Source organism: Puntigrus tetrazona, chromosome 9 (assembly GCF_018831695.1).
Source record: "Puntigrus tetrazona isolate hp1 chromosome 9, ASM1883169v1, whole genome shotgun sequence".
NCBI lineage: Eukaryota > Metazoa > Chordata > Actinopteri > Cypriniformes > Cyprinidae > Puntigrus > Puntigrus tetrazona.
In genome coordinates, this window is record NC_056707.1 from 18,024,682 (window position 1) to 18,047,960 (window position 23,279).

Below are 23,279 nucleotides of genomic sequence, written 5' to 3' on the forward strand. Positions count from 1 at the left end.
GAAAAAGGCACGATCAATCACAGAAATATACTTTCAGAAGACAGAAGCAAGTGGAGAAAGCAGGACGCTTTTGTGCTGAATGTGACGAGGAAGAGGAGGAAAATATCCTCTATTTTCATATTTTTTAAAGGTTCACTGGCTTTGGGAGACATAATAATGATATGAGTGCATAAACTCACAGAAAACTATAAAAAAAAATGCCCAGAGGGAGACATCTTGAGACATTTGGTTGAAATGGAAAGACAAAATTCTTCTGCGTCTGAACTGTAACCACAAACACAAATGTTCCCCAAGATTGTATTAAAATGAAACTAATACTCACAGTTTTCAAATCTTGCTTTTGTTGTTATGGTGGCTTTAAACAGAGAGCTCCTATGAAAATCTCCTGCTGATTAAGGAAGTTTGATTACCTCTGCAAGGTTTATGAATACTCATAGTGCAAACAACGAATGCATTAGACATCTGAAAGAAGCCAATTAAACAAATCAATAAAGATTAAATACTTTCAAACTTCACCACACGTCTTACATTTTTATTTATTTTTTTTATAACTTTCTCACTTATTTTGTTGGTCTGTATGGGTCTGTACTCAATTATTTCACAGCACGAATAATAGGAAGCAGAGACCTTGTCCAAAGCATAATAAAAGATCTTTCATAACACTGATAATAAATAAATAAATACATACATACATAAAACTAATCAAATTCTCCTTTACAATGTGAATTTTGCAGATGACTGTCAATAACCCTGTATTATGATGCAATTTCTTATTCTGCCTCGTCTCTGCGAATGTTTCAGCTTCACCCTGAAATACATGAAGAGCGAAACAATTGAAAAACTACTTTGAAATAACCGCATAAGTGAAGGTTATTTAAGAGTGTGAATAAATGTGAGATTATTTGGTAATGCGTAACGCCAATACCACATATTCTGTCACCGATGTCACTCCAACGGCTTTAAAGGATGTAGAAAAATTCATACTGCTACCGGCAAGAGGTTGATTTCAGTGCTAAATGCTTGTTCTCAAAACTTAATGTTTCTTAATTACAGAAGAAAACTCCAACGTCGTGTATAATCACGCATAACCTCGCCTAATTGTAGTCACCATTAAGGCCAGTGTTACTAAATGCCATGTACTTGTAACAAATGGCAGGCATTAGAAACCACTGATCCTGATCAATACGTTCAGAAACAGCTTCATGTTGCGGCACGATCTGAACGTGTGTGGAAACACCGTGACTGCCATCCAGTGGCACACTCAGGTTTATCAGCCCTAATGATCCAACAGAGTTCATCTATTACTGTCAGTAAGAGCACAATATTCAGGATACAGCAGTAAAAAAAATAAAAATAAAAAGCAGTACTAACCTGATTAATATTTTTTTGGGAAATGTTTATATACCCTGCCTCTCAGATTTGTATTTTTTATTTGCAAGGCAGACAGATAATACCTGCTGGTGATTTTGAGATCCAACATGGAAACAGATTAAGACTTTAGTTTTCCTAAACGTAAATCCGTGTTGCCCAAACTATTAAAATAAAACAGTATAATAAATGCTATTGCTAATAAGAATAACATAATAATGCAATGATAAATATTAAACAAGACTTTATATTTATATATAAGGTTATATACAAATAACAACAACAACAGCTATTTTTAATGACAATAATTAAATAAAGCATATGTAGAAATATTAAATTATAAAAATAATTATAAAAATCTTTTTACATTAACATTTTGGCTTCACGTGTTTTGAAAGTAAAGAAAATTAATAAAAAATGGTCCTTGAATGGTTTGCCATCTGTCATTTGTGGAATCGCACCTATATGAAGTTGTTTGAAAACAATAGAGAAAGAAAAAAAAAAAAAAAACATACAGATTTCCTTTGGGAGAGGGACATTAATTTAGTAAATAAGTTAATTTAAGATGTTATTTAACTCCCTTAACAAAACAGGATTAAACATTTGTATATTTTCCTGCTCGCTCTTTTTGGGTAATGATTAATGGCTTAATGGTTCTGCATCTTATCTTATTCACACATAAAACATTACCTCTCAAATGAGTTATGGAGGTAGACTAATTTGCATTATACAATATATACAATATTATTTATTCTATTAGAATATTCATTTATAAAAGTTTTTTTTTCTCATATATACATATAATAGGAATGACCCAGAAAGTTTTTAAAAAGCTTTTTACCAATTCCTTATTTTATTACTTTCTTGTATGTATGCATGCATGCACATGCTCTATTGCCAAAAGTATTCGCTCACCCATCCAGTTAATCAGAATCAGGTGTTGTATTCACTTCCATGACCACAGGTCTATAAAAATCAAGCACCTAGGCATGCAGACTGTTTTTGCAAACATTTGTGAAAGAATGAGTTGTTTCAGGAGCTCAGTGAGTTCCAGCGTGGAACCGTGATAATAGGATTGCACCTTTGCAACAAATCCAGTTGTGAAAATTCCTCACGCCTAAATATTCCACAGTCAACTGTCAGCTGTATTATAAGAACACTGAAGCGTTTGGGAACGACAGCCACTCAGCCATGAAGTGGTAGGCCATGCAAACCGACAGAGCAGGGTCAGGCTGCCAACTTTCTGCAGAGTCAATCGCTACAAACGTCCAAACTACATGTGGCCTTCAGATTAGCTCAAGAACAGAGAGCTCGTCCGTGGAAACCCATTCCATGAAGTAGCTGCATCCAAGTGCAATGCAAAGGGTCGGATGCAGTGGTGTAAAAGCACGCCGCCTGGACTCTAGAGCAGTGACGAATCGCGCTTCTCCATTTGCCAATCTGACGGTTGCCAGGAGAAAGGTACTCGTCTGGTTGCATTGTGCCAAGTGTAAAGTTTGGTGGAGGGGGGGGGATTGTGTGAGAGTGAGAGGAACTCTGAATGCTTTAGCATACCAAGAGATTTTGGACAACTCCATGCTCCCAACTTTGTGGGAACAGTCTGGAGCTGGCTCCTTCCTATTCCAACATGACTGTGCACCAGTACACAAAGCTAGGTCCATAAAGACACGGATGACAGAGTCTGATGTGGATGAACTTGATGGGTCTGCCTCAACCCGATAGAACACCTTTGGGATGAATTACAGCAGACTGAGAGCCAGGCCTTCTCCTCCAACATCAGTGTGTGTGACCTCACAAATGTGCTCAAAAACGGCAAACAATTCCCAAAAACACACTCCTAAACCTTGTGGACAGCATTCCCAGAAGAGTTGAAGCTGTTAAGCTGCAAAGGGTGGAACGACGTCACATTGAACCCTATAGACTTGGAATGGGATGCCATTTAAGTTCATATGTGAGTCAAGACTGGTGAACGAATACTTTTGACAATATAGCATGCATGCAGACACTCTAATAATAATAATAATAATAATAATAATAATAATAATAAGCTATTGTTTTGAATTTAACAAAAAAAAACTATTACAATTGTTGTTAATAATTATAAGTGAAACAAAAAGTAATGAACAATGATAATACTATGATAGAAAAAAAATAAATAAGAATTTACCATACTCTGTATTGTATTTAACTATAACCTTCCCTTTTTGCTTCATAAGGATCTTATGAAAAACATTAAGAAATTGATATCCATGTTAGGTACAAATAGTTCAAATTCAATGAGTCCTAGAAGTGAAAAACAAGTGATACAAAAGGAGAAGAAAATGTTTATTTGGCAACATACTTCGAAGTTTTTCTTCTAAAAGCCAGTGGAAAACTACAATACAAATTGCAGTCTAGGTTAGGTGATATTTGTATAAAAGAGCAGTTTTAAATTACTGGTGAAACCGCAGCTCCGAGCTCAGAGTGCTAAACAAACGTGTCTTACGTTCTGAAAATGCAGCGAAGCGGTTTTAGTCATGGTGCTTGTTGGCACATTTTCACACAGAATACATTCTTCTCATAAGACAGTGGTGGAAATGTAACAAGTCCTACAAAAATATTTCAATTAAAACACGAAAGCATAAAGGCAGATCAGTTCACAGAGGTTAGTAACTTGCAATTAGGCATGAGGACTTCCTGAAAAGATATATTTATGAACCACCGGGTGGCACTATTAGTCCATGCTTGGGCACTCCGTCCTCAATACCACGTGTGCTTTTCAAGGGTGTCTTTCATAGAGAGTTTAAAAACCACAGTACTACCACAATACATCTTGATCTACAAAAACTCTATGCATTGATGGTGTCAACAGGTGTTGAAATAAAATGGTTAGATTTTAAAAAAATCTAACAATACTCAAAAAGGCGTGCAAAAAAAAAAAAAAAAAAAAAGAAAGAAATACCTTTGCCCAATAAAGAGGATTTCTACTTAAAATTGTAAGGGGCAAGGGAAAGATGGATTACAGAGCAGTAAAATTAGTGTTGGGCGCATGTCGGCCAACTACATTTTAAGAAGTCCTAAAGTGCCACAGTCGTCGACCAGTAGCCATATAGTGGTCATCTTCCATTAAAAAGTACGCATACCATTCAATCTTAGTCTAGTTATTTGAAATGAACTAAGGGAATGAAAGACTGTGATGAAGGCTTACCTTGACAAGTACAAAACCTTACTAATCAAGTTTTGATTTTAATTAAAAAAAAAAAAAGTCTCTGATGGAGTTTCCCCTCAGAGTTGCAAGTAGATTTTATGGGGAAAAGTCCAAGTGTAGTTCAAAGTAAACAGCATCTCTCTTTGAAGCTCTTCTTATTCTTCTTATTTTTTCCCTTCCCGTTTTTGTCCTTATTTTCTGACATCTTTTTAGCACGGACTTCCCTCATTAGATCAAAAAATACCTTCGGAAACACAAAGGGTTCATTATTGCTCAGTATGACAAGATTAAGATTAGAGGGGAAAAAAACAGAGCAATGATTAAAATATTTCTAGAGAAAGCAAAATTCTAGAGAAGCAAACCTTTTTTGCTGTTCTCTTCCCAGCCCAAATTTCCCTTAATGCAGAACAAAAATGTATTATTGTTAAGTGAATACAAGCAGCTAAAACGCATGCTTTAGCAAAACACAAGTTTGCAGTTGAACAATTTTTTTTTTTGTGGCACCAGAATACATATTCATAAAATACTTCCATCAGAAACTGTATTAAATGGAAAATATTAAAAAACTGGATTGCGCTACATTTAATAAACCGTAGCTACTTATATCATGCGGTCGGTCGGTCATCCATCGTTCTACATTTTATAAAAGCAACGTTTATGGTTATGAACAGCAATGGAACGATTTGTGTTACTATGTCACTACACAGGAAACAATACTTCAGTATTACCGTTTAGTTATGTTAATAGGATAAGGGAAAAAAAATCAAATAAAATAAACAGGCTCAAATATTACCTTGTCCACATTGGCCCTCGTCTTGGCGGACGTCTCTACATACTGCACACCCCATTCTTCTGCTTTTCCTCTGGCCTCGTCCACTGAAACCTGCCTCCGATCCTCAAGGTCTGACTTATTTCCAACCAAAAGCAGCGGAATCTTATCCTCCTCGGCTTTAACCCGCAGGATCTGCTCCCTGTAACACACAGACGCGTTTAAAGTTGAGCGATCCAATTTTCCGACTACGCTAGGTCACAACTTGAGATCCAATTTTCAGATTGTACTAGCTTATGCTTCAAGTAGCTTGACTGGTGCAACACCACTGACCTGAATTCTGCTGTGGCCGTGAAAGACTCGTGCTCCGTTATGGAGAACACCAACAGGAAACCCTCTCCGCTACGGAAATAGTTGTCTCGGATAGCCGCGTAATCTTCCTGCCCAGCTGTGTCCAAAATGTCAATCTGCACCTCTTCTCCATCCAACACCACTTTCTTCCTGTAGCTGTCAGCCTTTGTGGGCTCATAATCTTCAACGAACTGAGGGACGGAGAACAGCAATAATCACTATTGGTAAATAAACCAAAGCAATGCATCTCGAAGACTTTTTGACACTTAATAGAATGAGTGAAGCACACGGAAGAAGAAAAAAAACTAAACAAAACACTGTTTGTTTCGTTGACTTACCTCATCATACATAAACTGAAGGGTAAGAGCAGATTTTCCTACGCCTCCACTGCCCACCATAATGACCTTGTGCAGGGCGAGAGAGCTCTGACCCTTACTCTTATTGGCTGCCATGTCTAATAGCCTTCCTCGGGTACACCACAAGACGCCCACAGACAATCTGGCACCACCTGTGGAGAGAAACAAAACCCATTATGAAGGTATGGATTCGTGATTCTTAAAATCATACAGTGAATTAAATTGCATCACGATGGATCCACAACATTTTAACAAAGACATTCAATTGTAATCCAAATGGCTGACACACACACACACACACTTTGGGTACATTTTATGAGACATGATATACAATGTATTTTAATGACATGCTGTATTATATCAGTATCACATGGTACAAGGTACACACATCCTCTTCTGGGAAAACACTACTATGTGAAAGTAAGTTCTAGTTGGTGAAAAAGCCCTGGAATTTTTTTTTTTTTTTTTGATCCTTTCCCCATACACATCTAAAACTGAGTGCAACTTAAACAAAAAATAAAATCACTACCATACCACAATGTGGTTTTACCCAATGTGGGTTCACCTTGTAAAACAGAAGACCAATAGTGACGCAAATCGTGTGCTAATAAAGCTTATTTATTTGAAACATAAATAAGCATGACTGTACAATCTTCATTGGAGAACCATAGCTGATGAGGATAATACGTAATTAGGCTTAATTAAGTCTGAAATCCAAACAGCTGGGCTAATTTTGCATCTCGCTCTGATTTAGAAGACAACAATTAGGAGAAGACCACTGAAGAATGTTCAAACTAGCCTTCTTAAGCAGAGGAAAGGAGAACATGACCCACTGCTTCCAGCTATTGTTACTGGTGGTCCCACAAAAAAAAAAAAAAAAAAAAAGCCTAAATAGGAAACTGGGGCACTGTGCAGGAAGCTGCAAGAATCTGCTAATGAAGGTTTATTAAAAACAAGACAATTTAAAGATGCTTGATGTCTCAACTAGTCATGATGGGGGTAAATAAATAATAATGAAGCAGCCTAACTGACTGACCAAACACTTTCGAAAATAACCAAAATTGGTTGTAGATGCCAGCACTTTCGAAAGAAAATATGCGAAAATAGCCCAAAAATAGATTTAACTGCTTGAATCCAAATGACAAGGCAGCGCAACACAGTGGAATACATGCAGAAAAATGCCAGTTAAACAGGATTAAATTGGGGCTGGGCATACTAAAATGATGGCAGATATGACCTACATATGCACACTTCTTAAGTATGGCCGGATGGCGACCAGCTTCTGAAATATTAATGACGGCCATCCTCCTCCCCCGGCTGGTGGAATTCATTAGGATTCCCTCAGTACTGTCCACATTCTGCTACACTCGTTCATCACCAGACCCCTGCGAGCAGGGCCTGTGGAGCTGCCATGCCACTAAAAGCGATGAGTGCTCTTCAGCGGTGTCACTGGTTAGAAGCTGAGATCAGTGATGATTCTATTCCCATGCAGCACAGATTCTCTCATTTTTAGCCGTTTAAACGGATGCCGGTTTAGAAGAGGGTCACCGATTTCATGCACAAGAGAGGGTGATGCCCTCTGCTTGAGTGGAGTGGCAAGCTGACCTATTCGCCCTCACCCTCTCTGATTGCAGGCCTGCTGGGGACAATCATGGCACACGTCAGGAGCTCAGGCATGGATAAAGAAGAGCAAAGCAGAGTAGCTGACAGTGCCAGCATTGGTTCATATGGCACACTTCATCCACTGATAAAGCTTTCATAGGATAAAATAACAAGACCAAAAAGATCTAGTATGAGTTGCACAAAAATAAAAAGTAGTGTGTAACTTCTACTGCGCTATTAGTTCACGTAAAGAGATACTAACGATTTTCATCTCACATTTATTCCTTTGTGTAGTTCCTTTTTTTAGATTTAGAAAAGATTGTACAAAAAGGAAGCAATTGTTCCACTTAATTGTGTTTGTCATTTTTACAGTGGTTCCTTTGGTTAATTCCAACCACATTACTGATAAATACACACCTTTGTTGCATTAAATATTAAACACATATGGAGTTAACTTAAACTGAACTGTGTTTGCAAGTAAGCATTTACAAAACCGAGCCAGAACCCAAGGTTTGCATTTTGTTAGGGATGTAAAAATTTATGCTAAAATTAAAATGTATAAATGTTTTTGAAAGAAGTCTCTTATGCTCAAAAACAAAAGACAGAACATAATGAATTGTGAAGCGTTTATTTGGTGATCATTATATATTTTAAAAACAGTGTGCCCAGTTTTGTGGAAACTGTGAAAGATTTCTTTTCAGGATCATTTATTTTATAAATAAAGCTAAATATTTTTAGATAATTTTTAACAAAGTAAAAATTCAATGCATAAAATGTTCATTTAAAAAAATACAAACTCATCTTAAACTACAGTGTTTAATACAGATTTTTACTTAATGCAAACTTTCTTGCAAAAGAAATATTAGAGAGTGAGCTATAAATTATTTTAAGATGAAGCTGTAAATCTGAAATTAATTCTCTACACACACACACACACACACACACACACACACATCATTTGACACACTACGCGAGAGGAAAAATCTGACCTACAGGAAACCAGATGACTTTTTTCGCTAAGCTAGGCTTGTTTGGAACTTCCTGCCAGATTGATGGGAAAAACAGCGGGAAAAACTGGGCCAAAGCCTGACACAGCTCCAAACATCTCTTACTTCCCTGCATACTTTCCCTGTGCGCTCTCATACCCTTGAGACCAGTGCCAGCTGGGAACAGACAGCAGAGATAAGCTCTCATCTGCTACAGAGACCTAAGCCTAGAATACTGCAAAAAAAAAAAAAAAATGTACAGCTGAGTAACAAATACAGTATAAATAAATAACATGAACCAGTTCAAACAGGTTATAAGCACTGATTCTGCAGGAATGCACTAGTGAAGAATGAGAAAACAAATAACGCGTTTTGTATATTACATATACACATGTGAGAGACAGAAAGCGCTTCTTCTGGTGAGTGCGAGTAAAAGCACGCATCTAAATATACATGTTATACATTTCAGTAAGGCCAAAAGCAGTAAGCTGTAATACACTAGCAACAGAGCAATGACAAGCCAATCATCTGACATAACCGTTTACTGATATGAGCCATTCCTCTGATGTGTTCATGGGACTTTCTTGCCAAACTTCATAATAGGCTTGCTGTGATAGATGGTGATACCACTAGCCCACCGTGACACCGTCCCACACCATCGTTATGATTTTTAGCAATAAAAATAATTTTGTTAGATAAGAGAACAGACAGTTAAAACTGAACATGGCTGCTCAAAACAGTGCATCGAACGAATGACAGTCATGCATGGATTGGGTAGATTTTATTTATCACGTGAGGAGAATGAGTCGAGCTGGCTGACAAGAAAAAGAGAAGAGTTTCAAAACTAAATGCAAAAGCACCTATTAAAATATTTGTACACTTATTTGAACTGTGTAAGTTATTAGCTATTTAATATTAGACATGGGGTAAGATGTATTACGTAGGATGCAAATAAAATGCACACTATTCTTTTTTTAAACTAGGCTACTAAAAAGCAAAGGAAAGTGAGGGAAAGAGCGAGAACAAAAAGCAAACAACTGTTTGTTGCCAAGTTGCTACAAAATTTAAGAGCGAAAGTAATACGCACATGGCCCTTTCAGGCCTTTTAAAACCAAAATGAAAGCAAGGAAAAGATGGAAAACTCAAACGACCCCATACCACGGTAATACCGGTATTACCGGTGTTGTCACAAATCGATTACCATCAAAATCCTACAGCATAATCCCATTTTTTAAACTTCTGCCCTTACAGAAGGGTGCAGTAAGGCCAACTAAAATGCGATTCTTCCTCTGGTCCTAAAACATATGATGATTTAAAAAGAAAAAAACAGGAAGTGTGTTTGTTTAATCTCTGCATGTTACGTTTCAAACAACGCGTTAGTTTTAGGATAGAATTTAATGTAGATAGTACATTCAAATGTTTTAACCTATTAACCTTTTAGCACCACTTACTGGTCTTTTTCACTGGTCCTGCTGCTATACGTACAAAAACTTACATAAAAGCTGCCAGATACAAAACGGCAAATTTGATCTGCAACGAATACACTACAAATGGGTGCCTAGTCTGTGCGAGAAGGCGAAAGGGTCTGTCGTATGAGAAGCTCGTTTCTCCTTTACGCTCAAGGTAAGCATCTCTGCTGAATACTAACCATCTAGAGCTGGAACACAGAGGCTTCATTCAGATATATAAAGGCACTGGTGAGGAACCGGGACCCTACAGCCATGTTGTTATCCAAAACGGGCATGGAGAGACGTTAAGCTCTTCCAGCGCACAGCTACTGAAGAGTATTTTGAATAAACTAGTGAAAGTAGCCATGATATTCGCCTTCTGAAAAGCAGCAAAAATGTGAACATTTTATATCTTGCCCTCTTTCCTCCCCGTATCAAATCATTTCCAACGTGCTGCTACTCCCTGCTCTGTGGGAAAAGGTGGAATTGATTTCAACAGCACTGCGAAAACACTCTCCGGAGCAAGTGAAATAAACCGTTTCACGTATCTCTTCATTCCATTTAAGGAGGGAAAATTATCTGTTAGTCAGCCATAAAGAATTTTCCATTCAAATAAATTGCAGTTAAAAACCGTTGACAAGCTAAATAAAATGTCATACTAGATATTGTTAATGAGAAACTAAAGGTGAAAGGCCTTGGTTGTAATTGAGATTAATTATAAGATTTTTTTTCCTAATAACGCATAAAATTTGTTACTGGTCTATAAGCAACGAGGAATTCGTTTAAAGAAGAAAGCAGTAAAGAGTTTTAAAAGAAAGCACTGGCAAATACCTTCATGTAGAGGTCTAGCTGATATACAAAATACTCTATCACACAACCCATAAAAGATGGCCTCAACCTCACTGTTTATCTCAAACACTTTTAATCACATACCCAGAGACACAGACTCCACTGGGCTCTCAAGGGATATGAAGGGCAAGAGAACCATCTCATGTGGGAGCGTTTAGGAGCACAAAGTCAAAACCAAGAAACAAATTATTGAACTAACTTCTGCCTCCACATTCCCCACTGACTAGTTCATGATCTTCTCTAATCCAGATTATATAAGAATAACGAATTCTCTTAAAAATATCAAAGCATTAAGCCATTATCAGCGCTTCTCGTCTACGAGGAAGTGCACAGAACTTGCATGGCCTAATGACACTGGTATAAGATGGTCTGTAATAAAAAGCAGAACTTGCCCTTTATTCGGTGGTTGGTTTTTTTCATTCAGATCACATGGCCTGGCAAAAAAGAAACCGATCTAAGGGAACGGTTGAGATTAATAAACTCAGCTAGGTTGATACGTGCTCATTTAAAAAAGCACCCTCATTCACCTGTGCAATAAGTAGCACTGATGAGACTTTTCAGGGGAAATGCACAGCTGTGAAACATTAAAGTGTGCGTTTAACACATGAATCGGCCAATATACCAATGCACTATTCAAAAGTCAGTTTCTCTTTAAAATAAATGCTTAAAAAAAAAATGAAGGATTCAACAGTTCTGCCCATATTTTCCCAGTAATTGGTTGAAACACCAACAAGGTCAGCAAAGGTACATCTGGAGCATTTTATTACTAAGATATTGGGAATGTTTTTGCTCATTCTTCTAAAATTAGGTCTAATCCTATTAAGTTTTAAACTTAATCCTATAATGCACTCAGTGGAGTCAAGACTTCACTGTTATAGCTGCATATTTTGCAAAAGAACACTGAAGAGCATCTGACTAGCAGATTACTTTTATTCTATTATATTATACTATTTATTCTTATTCTACAGTTATTCTCAAACTGTATAAAAAAAAAAAACCTTATCAGTGGGCCTAAAGAGAACCCCTTCAACACCAAAGCACATATGCGTTCCATTCTGTAATACATCTATAGTATATTGCCAAATTTTATAATGACTCACAGGCTTGTTTGCCAGGCCACTTTTTTGCCATTTAATGGGATCCAATGATATTATCTAGTGCTAAAGGTTAAGTCATTTGTACGGTAAAATGTAAACACTAGAGACCTTAACAAATATAAAATGTCACCCAACTCACAGTCATATAGATGTTAATAAGATATTACTACAGGGAACAAAGACTCAAAATATTTGCGAAAAGCTTATGAAACCCGCTTAAGGACCCTCTAGAATAAACAAACCTGGTGGTAGAAACCACTGATCAAATCACCACCGAAAAGCCTCTAAACAGAGAAATACAGAGCTAGCTAACTTGAACCGACATCAGTTCAGTTGTCCAAGTCATACTTGTCTGAAAACTAAGTACAGCAAACAAATTAAATGGTACAAGCTTTGGACAGGTCATTAGTATACTGAACCCAGAGGCCTGCTTGTTTCCATTATAAACTAGACAATTCAAATACAAGCCACCTAACAGATAAAACAAAAACCTGTTTCATTGGGATGCTATCATTTCAGGATCATGTACAAATACGTTCCTGTATATAATATACACACTGTAGGTTTTAGGCTAAAAAAGTACTATTAATCAAGGATTTAAAACATAAAAATATGAACAGATGCGATAAGGAGTTGATCATATATGCATATTTCTACAGTTTTATAAAAAATAAAATAACTAACTACGCCTTGACTTCAACTGCTATTCTGAAGGTGATAAGGGCACAGCCACTACAGGCAGCGAGGTTACACCCAAAGACTCTAGAGACAAAGAAGAAAAAAAAACATGACCACTCAGAATACGAAATAAAAACAAACCAAACCAAAGTACTGACATAACAGATTCTGCTGAAGATAGTCTACATGCAGGCCTGCTGTCAAGGGTAATACGTATGCTGGATACAAGGGCATCTGAAACCAGATTTCAAACTAAAGAGATATATCAAAAATAAATATCAACTTTACAACTTCGGGTCAAAAAACAATATGGATTGCTAGCCTAAATATTAACTTAAATAGGTTGTTAAAAGTAAAGCGCATTCAAAGTTGGATTGTATCGTGTAAATATAATGGGAAACAATTGAGATGGTTTAAAAGGAGAAATGTACATTGTGCTCTATTTTTACCCATATGTAAATTATAATTACATGTTATTAGGTGAATATAGGAAGTAAAGTAAGGCTCGGAAGTTACTGAAGGATAAGTTTGACAGCAAAATAAAACACTCGTCCCACACATATGGAGCAAATCTAATACATATTAGGTGGGGCAAAAAAAAATATATTATTTTATAAACTAGGTTTTCACAGTTTTGTTTTCATTGTGTATATTTGGTGTTAAAAAATTTAACTTGGGCATGTCCCCCATTTGTGCAACAGAGTCTCTTACTGAGATTGAACAGAAAACAGGGTCACGCAGGCTAATATTTTAATTGACCCAGTGAGGTTAATGAGCAGTATTTCCGGAAATATTAACACCACAATTTCACCTCGTTTGACGAAAAGCAAAACAATTCAAGGGAAACGTTCCGCAAGTTAATCTATTTAACAAGCAGCACGTCCACGTTGGGGCTCTGCAAATAAACGTCCACATCAAGCAAACGCGCGCAACATCCGCAGAAACGCCCGTCTCTCGTGATCGGCCGTCCGCCGGGTCAAACTAACCCTCGCAGCCAAATCATCATAACGGCTGAGTAAAATATACCCACGGGGGACTTGTGATAACTGCACCGGTAACAAAAGCTCAAGATGGAAGTCATTTTTTAATTCATAAACAAACAAAATAATGAATAAACAGTGGCGTGTATAAAGACGCGTTACCTCTCGGTGACTTTGTCCTCCTCTGTCTCTTATGCTATCTTGTGGAACGCATTAATCGCCTGTTCCGACTCATACACCCTGTAGTTTCTCCGAAGCTGTCGTTGCTGCCATATACCCCACCCTCAGGACATGCAAATGAACGGGATATGACGTCGCCCGCCGTAAACTCCGCCCACTGGAAGCGCGATTAACGGAAATGATATCATATACAGATCATATGCTACGCTACAGGATATACTATCATTAATATTTTATACTGTTTATGACTCTAAAGAACACAAAAGTGTATGCAAATTCTAATCATACATGTTTGCAAACTTCTAGCATGATTTATCTCGTTAACATTTAGAACACAAAGTAACAGAAACAGGCTAACAAAAACTGTTAAACGGCTGTGTGATGAGATATTAAATGTCCTTATATTATTATAATTATTATTATTATTGAATAATATGATTTTCAAACCTTTATGACAAAGACTTCCAGATATGAGGAAAACAAAGTAACAAAGAAAATATAAAGAGCATTATGGGGGGAAAAAAGTGAAAAAGTGTGTTATAAATTAGTAGGCTGGTGCCCCCTATTGTTCAACATCAAATTAATAAATAAATATGTCAAAAATGAATATATGAATGAGTAAATAAAAACTGATAGCAGTATCAAAAAGGCAATTAACAATATGGCATTTATACTTTATATACAAGTAAGCTTAAAGATAAGAATCGCATGCCTGTCTTTTTCAGTCTCCGTTGAAAGTATTTGCTGGGCTTGTCTTGTAAGGAGGTGTTCTGGCTAAAGAAGACTTCTGAGGAAACTGAACCGGAGGGAGTGGGTTTCAGACAATTTCCTGAAGTCAACGATCATTTCATTTTGTTTTACATCATGAAATGGTTGGCTTTGCATGGCCTTAGGTTTCTCACAACCTCGTGAATGTTGATGCGTAATTAAACCTGCTAAAGTTTTGATGCGTTCTGAGAGCAGGCTGTGAGGTTCGCCGTTTACAGAGACTAACTGCTTGGAGTCTGTTAGTCAGGGAGTTAAGGATCCACTTACAGAGCGTGGTGTTTTAAGTCCAAGTATGGATCATTTTAAAGCAAGTGTCTAAAGCATGATGGTGTTCGATGAAGAACTAAAGGCAGTGAACAGCATTATGACAATGTCTTTATTATGCAATAGTGAGAGGGCCAGGTGGATAACCCTCTTGATCATCCACATTGGAGTGGCTCTATATGTATAAGCACCACACATATAGGAAAGAAAATGATTGCATTTTAGCCAAGGCCTCTGGATTGTTGTGTATTTGTGCGGCTACGATATTATCTTACTGAAAGAGCATGTGACAGAAGAAACATCTAGAAGACAGGTTTCAACATGTACTCCCTTTTCAGACATGTTTTCTCATTTCTGGAGTAACTGCTATGCAGCAAAAGATTATGCATTCTGTTTATGTGCAGACATACGAAACATCTGACAAAAACATAACCTAAGTTTTAACCACAGTTTTAGCCAAAGACACGTGATAGAGGTTTAGTACTTTCTTCACGCTGGTGGTTAAAGCCTAACTATTTTGAATTATCCCTCAGGCTGAAAATGGACATAATGAAGTTCACTGAGTGCAATGTGAGACTCATTATTAGTCAACACTTAAAAGTTAATAGTGAATTCTCTCATTAGGAATGTATCGTGTTTTAAAAGTCATGCTGTTGTAGATTCGGGAGGGGGTCTTTTAAAGTAGCTGTATTAAATACCTCCTATATAAAGTAAGTGCTGATAACATACCGTCTTTAAGGTTTTCAGCAAAAGTTCTCATTTTGCACAGCTTCAGAGCAAAGCTGCTAAATTATTAGCAAAATATAAATAATTACAGGCCTATACAATCAACAGAGTTAGTATTACTTACATGCAATCTAATCAAGATTTCAAAAATGAAGTTCTGGCAATTATATTAAATTGAATTTTTTTTAAAAATACTTAAAAATTATTACTTTTTATTGAATACACATATTCACACAATATGAATTCAGTTAACTGATTCTTGCTAATTCTTTATCTTTAAAATCTTCCTTTCTAAAACATCTACATGATGTGCACGTAAACAGTTTGAATTAGTGTAGCCCTAATGCTTTATTCACTTGAAATACATTTGATACAGTATAATACAATATAATCAATATGTGATATCAATATGATCCAATAATATCCTAACCCATTGTGATACCTAACAGGCATAAATACGATTTTTATGTCATTTGGAATCAGCAACGGACTGGAGTTTGTAAGTAATCTACCTATTCTGAATATAAACGTGTTTAGAGTTCCGTGTTGGCAAGTTTTATTTTAAACGTGGTAGTGCGTTGTGTTGTGTTCAGATACAGAGTCCCTGTTGATAGAGGCTTCTTCGCCCCTCCTTCTCGTGTACTGGCACTGGAAGCTACACTTCTCATCACCGCTTATCTTTTCGATGCGGATCGAGGGAAGGGCAGACGCTCAACGACGAATGCAAACGGTAAGGATTTTTAGCACTAGATTCACTAACGACGCGAGCTGAACGGTTACAGTCAGCGAAAATAACACGAAGGCGCGCGCTTCTCTCTTGAGGACCTCCACCCGACCGCTCGTCGCTTTCGAGATTTCAAGCAGTTCTTCCTCGCGGTCATGTGACGCTTTCGGGACTTTCTTCAACAAGAAAAGTCACATATAAACTTCTCGCAAGCAAGTAAATAGCCTACTCAGCGACCGCCGTAAAGCCAAAAGGAAACAACGTTTCTTATTTACATTAATGCAAATGACCGTATAACGGGATACGATATTATCTCTGGGAGTTTACGTTAAAACAAATCATACAGTTATGCTAACGTATTCTCTTCTTGCATTAGCCTATTTTATGTAGTAAAATAACTTTTGCTGCGTTATTAAATATTGTCTTCACACGACGAATCCCTCATTAAATGTCACCTAACAGTTAAACGTTTTTAAGAAGATCTCCTTCGTGTATTATGATGAATAAGAAATATCCTATACAGATAGGCCTATGAAAACATAACCAGTCACATTCAGATTTCACCTGTAACATGCTGCATTACTGATATAGCCTACCACACATTTTTGGAATTGTTTGTTTTAAAATATTTGCAGGAAGTAATATTTGTCTCCCAGTCTGTTGGTAAACAATATATGATTTGTTCTTATTATGCGTGTGCAGTGCCCGGCACAGTTCAGTTCATGCCCTTTTGAATAAAAACAAAAGATGCATTTTCTTAATGATTACTAATTCAATTCATGGAAAGATAAAACTGAGATGTTTCAGACATACTTGGGTCATTCCTGGTATCCTGTAATATTGACTTTAGGGACAAGGTAAACTAAGAAAATAGTAAAAAAAAAAAACATAACAGCAACATTTAAAATATTTTGAGATTTCTACAATTTCATGATTTATATTTCTACTGGAAGTTGATTACTTTGCACCGAGGATATGATAAAAATTGAACGCATACATCAATAAAAAGGTGTGTAAAAAACAAAATTATATTTTGAATGTCTATTATCTCTGTTTAAGTGATAAGACAGACCAAATATATATCATTTAAACAATTCCTTATAAACATGTAACTATTTTAGAGAAAAAAAGTGGTAAGTAAATCACTATACAGTGAAGTCACTGCAGAACAAGAATGACCCACCTAATAAAATATATGTTATACATATCTGTAAAACGAGTTAATTAAGGATTGTGGAAATTACTACACATTTTAATTCAAATAATATTCTCCATGATTTATATAGTTCTCTGACCCTACTTGGCACTTATTGTGCACACTCATGACAAACTGTCACATCTGTCCTGTTTTAACTCCTGGAGGAATTACCTTTTTAAAATAGAAAAAAAGTATTGCTACAGAATCCCCACAGGTGCTTGAGAGTGTTAAGATTGAGTAAAATATGTGCTAACTGAAAGATTTTTTTTGTTTTTTTTTAGCTTTTTCCAGCTGAAGCACTAGTTTGGTATTTATCCTACTCTTTTTACCTAGAAAACAAATCACCCGTCACTAAATGATTGCTTATACTGAAGGCCTAATTATTTCAAGAGCACTGTTTTTGAATGTTTGTGTGATTTTGCCGCTTAAAACAATGCTTGGTATTCCTCTGTTGCCCTCTTCTGTGCCAAGCAGGGAAATCTCCTGACAGTTCTCGCCCAGTTGGTTGTTTTGTTGCACTTCAATGGACTCCAAACGGCTGAAGGTTAAAATTGCAGTTTCAGTGCAGCTTCAAAGGGCTATAAATGTTACCGGACGCCGAATAAGTGTCTTATCCAGCAAAGCAATCGTTAATAAAAAAAATGTATATGCTTTATAAACACAAATACCTTTCTCTGCGATGTGCACAATGCATCATTACGTTGAAACGGTCACTCTTGACATAGACGGAAGGACCGAGTCAGTGTTTACAAATGTGGAGGAGGTTGCTAAATGTTCAGTGACACGTTATTCAAATATTTTTGTGTCAGTTTATTGTTTAAAATTTCATTTCGTATGCGTATCCTGGATGACTTTTCACAGACTTCCACCTACGTCGAGCTTGGCCTTTTCAACGTAACGACTTATTACATGGAGCGAGCATTTGTGTTTATAAAGCTTTTTTTTTTTTTAAATGATCATTTTATTAGATACGACGTCTGGCATCGTTTCTAGCCCCTTAAAGTCGCACTCGGGTGGCCATTTTGAATGTCCGACCGTTCGGAGTCCGCTGTTCACGCAAACCTGGAATGTTTTCATCAAAAACCTTCATTTATTTTTGAGCGAAGAAAAAAAATACATATCGGAGCATGTGCTCCTTTTTTTGCGACACAGCATTTAGTGACTTTAACAAGAAAATCTTTCTTAAATGAATTAGAAATTTCTTTCTTATTAAACGTGGAAACTTAGCTGAATATGTTGACATGCTTTTTTGGTGATCGATGACACTTGCTAAAGCATTATATCTATAAAAATGAATTTGTAGAGTTGTGAGTGAGTCAAATCATTCATTTCGCCGAGGCATTCAATCAGTTCTGCTGTTCTGTTTTTATTGAGAGAGAAATATTTAGTATAAATGTAGGTTATAACTTGTGTATTGAGCTGTATACAAGCAATTTTATTACGTGGTACAAAATCTGCAGTGTTGTTTACTAGAAATGCGTGATTTCTAGTCAAATATTTGCTCGGCTCTTATCTAATGTATTACTTAACTCCATAATAAAAATTCCTTTAACTGCAATACTCTTGTTCTGCTGTTTCTGTACTATTCTAGGAATTGTTGTTAACATGACTTCATTAGCAGTCCCTGTGTATTTCATGCTTGCTTTTCTTCACAGAAATTAACCCATGAGACTCTCAGCGCCTGAGCATGAACAAGGGGAACGGCGCTTGTTTGTGGACCTCAGTGCCTCAGCACTGCCCTGCACCATGTGATCGTTACAAGCATGCGTCTTGTGCCCACAGAGGCCATGTTTACGTACTCGGTGGAAGAGAAAGACGCTTATTGAGAGATTTCTGGAAATATAACGTGGGTAAGTCGTTGGCGTTTACCTGCAGCTGCTTGCTTCTTCGTACGCACTTCAAATTGCGATGTGAATGGTTCTTGCTGCGCTGATTATTATTTATGGAAGATGTATATGTTTTTAGTCTGTGACAAGTGGGTCGAGCTTCCTTGTGATGGTGAAGAAGCGCCTGAAGAACTGGAGGAGCACACAATGGTAGCATATCAGGTAAAATTAAAAAAACAAACAAAAAAAACCTCACAATTGAGTATAAAGGGTCCACAAATTATGACAAACAATATGACACTGAATTTATCACATTTTTAATTGTTATTATTTCCTCCACATATGGCAAATATAATGCTTGTGTGTGTGTGTGTGTATATATATATATATATATATATATATATATATATATATATATATATATATATGTGTATATATATATATATATATATATATATATATATATATATATATATATATATATATATATATATATATATATATATATATATATATATATGTATATAGTGGTATACAAAAATTTCCAAAAAATTCCCAATTAAACTAATTAAAAGAGCCAAAAATACAGTATATACTTGGTTATTTCCACATATTACTTTAGTAAACTATATTTGCACCAAATAGATTTACCTTTTTTTTCTAGGGACTTCTGTATGTCTTCGGAGGAATGCAAGATTCATCATATACCAACTCAAAAATGCCTCTTTGGGTATTCGATACAGGTATTTTTCACTCAGTGTATGTTCAGTGGGTCTCCAAAATGTCTAAAACGAGTTCACTAAAAAAAATAGAAGTCATTTTTACTGGAATTATTTTTTGTTTGGTTATGCTTTATTGACATTGGCACTTGTGCTGCATGAATGCAGACTGTGTTTGACCACACGTGGTAATATGCCTCTTTCTCCTTCACAGTAAAAGAATGCTGGATCAACTGGAAAACAAGGAGCGAAACTTTACAGGTAAACATCTGTTATATCAGAATTAGAGCTGAAACATGCGGCCCTTTTATTATAGTGAACTGTTTCTGTAGGGAGTGACACCAGCAAACAGAAAAGGGCACAGTGCTGTCATTTTTGGGTCATCTATGTACGTCTACGGTGGATACATTGATATACGAGGATCAACAAAGGAATTCTGGAAATTTGATTTTGGTGAGCGTTATCGAATTGGATTTATGTTTTTAATCTTCTAAGACTGAATATTTGCAATATTTTGTTGAAAAAGTGTGACTGTTATGCATATTTCTAAATGACCTTACCAAATAATGATATTGTCTACATGTTAGATTCCAGGCTGTGGTCACTGCAGAGCAGCGTACAAGGTGGGCCTGGTCCCAGACATGGTCACTCAGCTATGACATACCAGGACTCTATGTACCTTTACGGCGGCCTGCAGGGCCTGAGAGAACAGAAGGACCTGTGGAGCTGGAGTTCTGCCAGCCAAACCTGGAGCTGCATCAACTTCCAGTGAGTTTCTTTATTAACATCCGTCTATCCATCCCATAACCCCTGATTTGGTCCGACTTAGATTTTCCCGCAGATGTTTCTTGTTGCCGATCTATTACTGCATTGTATTTCTGATTAATCCCTAAATGAGACATAAAAACATAAACTGTGGTCGGCCGCTTTACAGCATTACTGCAGAGTCTTCTGGTTTAACAGAATTTGTTTCTTCATCGGAAAGGATTTTGAGAAATGTAGCATTACATCACTGGCTCACCAAGCATCAGCATCACAAGCATCACAATAATCCACAGGTTATATCCTGTCTTTCCTTTAATGTTTTGTAAAGCATTTCTGTAATAAACGAATCGCTACATTTGCTTCTGGCCAAAATACCAGTTCATAAACCTTAATAGCACTTCCTCTGGTGTTGCCCTCTTTCATCAAATTTTTTTTTAGAACCGTTTTAGATTATAAATGGTGCTTGATTTTTTCATACTTCTCACTGAAAAAAGCAATATTATGGATAGAGGTGCAGTTTGAAGTTAAAAACATCTTAAAGATGGATTTGTTCCTTAAAAATGCAGGGTTTGCGGATTACATACAATATTAGTGCAGTGTGCGTTATTGTGATGTTAAGCGTTTGTGGTATAGATAAATCTTGAACAGTTTTTCATATAGAACTTTTTTCTTTCACTCTGCAGACCTGAACTTTAACACTGACGCCTCTATGATCTCTTGCTCTGCAGTTCAGGTCCTTCTAGGCTGGTCGGTCACTCTGCCGTACCGTTTAAAGACAGCATGCTCATCTTCGGTGGTGGTGAAACCCAGAGCTCTCCTCAAAACGGCTTGTGGAGGTTCAACCTGACAACGAAAACCTGGAAGAAGCTGGCGTTATTGCCTGGATCTCCCTCTCTTTGCCGGATCCATCACTGCAGCATTGGCATAGGCCAGAGTTTCCAGCCAACATCAGCGAACGGCATTTATTTAAGGAAAATTACTACATCTTACAACATCAATAACAAGCTAAGACCATTTAAGAACAAGTGCCAACCATCCCGCCCCATTTTGCAAGAGCCCTGTATTGAGCTCAAGACTTTCCACATGGATAATAAGAAGCATTTACCAGATTTGAGTATTGCAATGAAAGACACAAAGATGAAAGGAAGCTGTCTCACTTTTGAGAACCAGGAGGCTATTAGCGAGAAGCAGAATAGTGGCGACCTGGCTGAGGAAACGGAGGACGATATGTTTCTCCATATGCCTGACTTGCTGTTAGTGCTGGGTGGGAAACCTCTACAAGGACAGCATGTGATTTCTGTGTGGCATATGACAATGGCATAAATCTGCTGTTTTTAGTGCATTCTACTTTCTCTGTGAGAAATTAATGGGCCTTAGCAACAAACACCTATAACACCTGTGGCAGAACAAATTAAATTCAGTCATGCACAAACCTTTTGCAGAGTCTGCAATTATTGCCTACAACCACCAACTAGGGTTTTTATCATCCACGGGATATGTCATATTTTATTTTATTATCAAAGTTTTATATTAAAGAACTGCTAAAGTGAATTTTATTACATGCTGGGAATCAATCCAAACATTGTCACGTTTTGTACTTTGCTTTGTGTGTGTTTTGTTGGATTCGTGTATATTGCTGTCAGAGCGCATTCGTTTTCCTGCCTTCACACTGTTTCAAGATAACCGAACTCAAATAATTGAATACGTAATGCATTATGAGTAAGGTTTTCATTGGCTATGATTACAAATGTTACAGTGCTAACGTTAAAACCAACACTAGTCTGCATTTATTTTTATTTTATTTATTACAAAAAACAGATATTGCTAGAAAATTACATTTGTATATATATAAGGATCTACATATACACATAGACTTGTTTTCATTATATAATAAACGTTGTACTAAATATAACTATTATTTTAAAAATCTGCAATAAAAAAAGATACAATTAAAAAAGTAAATAGCTATGCCTGTTAAACACTGTAGATTTCTGCATGCATGTAGTGTTTATTGCCACTGGAGGGCGACAGACTTCGCAAGACACGCTACACAAAACTTGAAGAAACGCACAGATCATACAGATACATATCATAATCAACATTCATTCAGCCAACGCATTTGGTTTATTCTACACATTGAAACAAAAAGACAAAAACAGTTCAGAATTGTAAACTAAACGGATGAATACCATCATCGGTATCAATGTTACTAGATAATATGCAAATGAAAATGTCTCATTATGAAAAGTGTCCACGAGGTTTCCCCATGGCAAATGACAGAAGAAGTGGGGTAATGATACAAAGTGTTCTTTTTTAAAATTGTATTGAATCTGTAGATAATTCATTGTAATATATGGACAAACCACACATATACGGCTAGAAAAATATAAAGGTAATTTGTATAATCTGGTTTGTTCAGTTCAGACTGCAAAGATGGC

The 23,279-nt window shown here is 36.6% G+C and overlaps 2 protein-coding genes across 4 annotated transcripts; one reads left to right on the plus strand and one right to left on the minus strand.

Annotated features, from left to right (window-relative positions):
* Positions 1-3,672: 3,672 nt before the first annotated feature.
* Positions 3,673-13,987, minus strand: ralba (v-ral simian leukemia viral oncogene homolog Ba (ras related)). The gene is made up of 5 exons (XM_043249540.1): positions 13,834-13,987; positions 6,014-6,183; positions 5,658-5,866; positions 5,349-5,526; positions 3,673-4,799 (listed from the first exon to the last, which is right to left on the minus strand). Exons 2-5 carry the CDS (start codon positions 6,125-6,127, stop codon positions 4,677-4,679), a joined length of 624 nt encoding a protein of 207 aa, XP_043105475.1. The 5' UTR covers positions 6,128-6,183; positions 13,834-13,987; the 3' UTR covers positions 3,673-4,676.
* Positions 13,988-16,215: 2,228 nt separating this feature from the next.
* si:dkey-3d4.3 (actin-fragmin kinase) lies at positions 16,216-22,269 on the plus strand. 3 transcript variants are annotated; one of them, XM_043248087.1, is made up of 9 exons: positions 16,250-16,339; positions 17,813-17,838; positions 19,187-19,381; positions 19,497-19,579; positions 20,022-20,100; positions 20,291-20,337; positions 20,409-20,529; positions 20,664-20,844; positions 21,525-21,658. In XM_043248087.1, exons 3-9 carry the CDS (start codon positions 19,219-19,221, stop codon positions 21,535-21,537), a joined length of 687 nt encoding a protein of 228 aa, XP_043104022.1. In that variant the 5' UTR covers positions 16,250-16,339; positions 17,813-17,838; positions 19,187-19,218; the 3' UTR covers positions 21,538-21,658. The 3 variants fall into 3 exon arrangements, with proteins under 3 accessions (XP_043104021.1, XP_043104022.1, XP_043104020.1); XM_043248085.1 differs by having other exon boundaries at positions 16,252-16,339; positions 21,570-22,269; XM_043248086.1 differs by lacking the exon at positions 17,813-17,838 and having other exon boundaries at positions 16,216-16,339; positions 21,570-22,269.
* Positions 22,270-23,279: the final 1,010 nt, after the last annotated feature.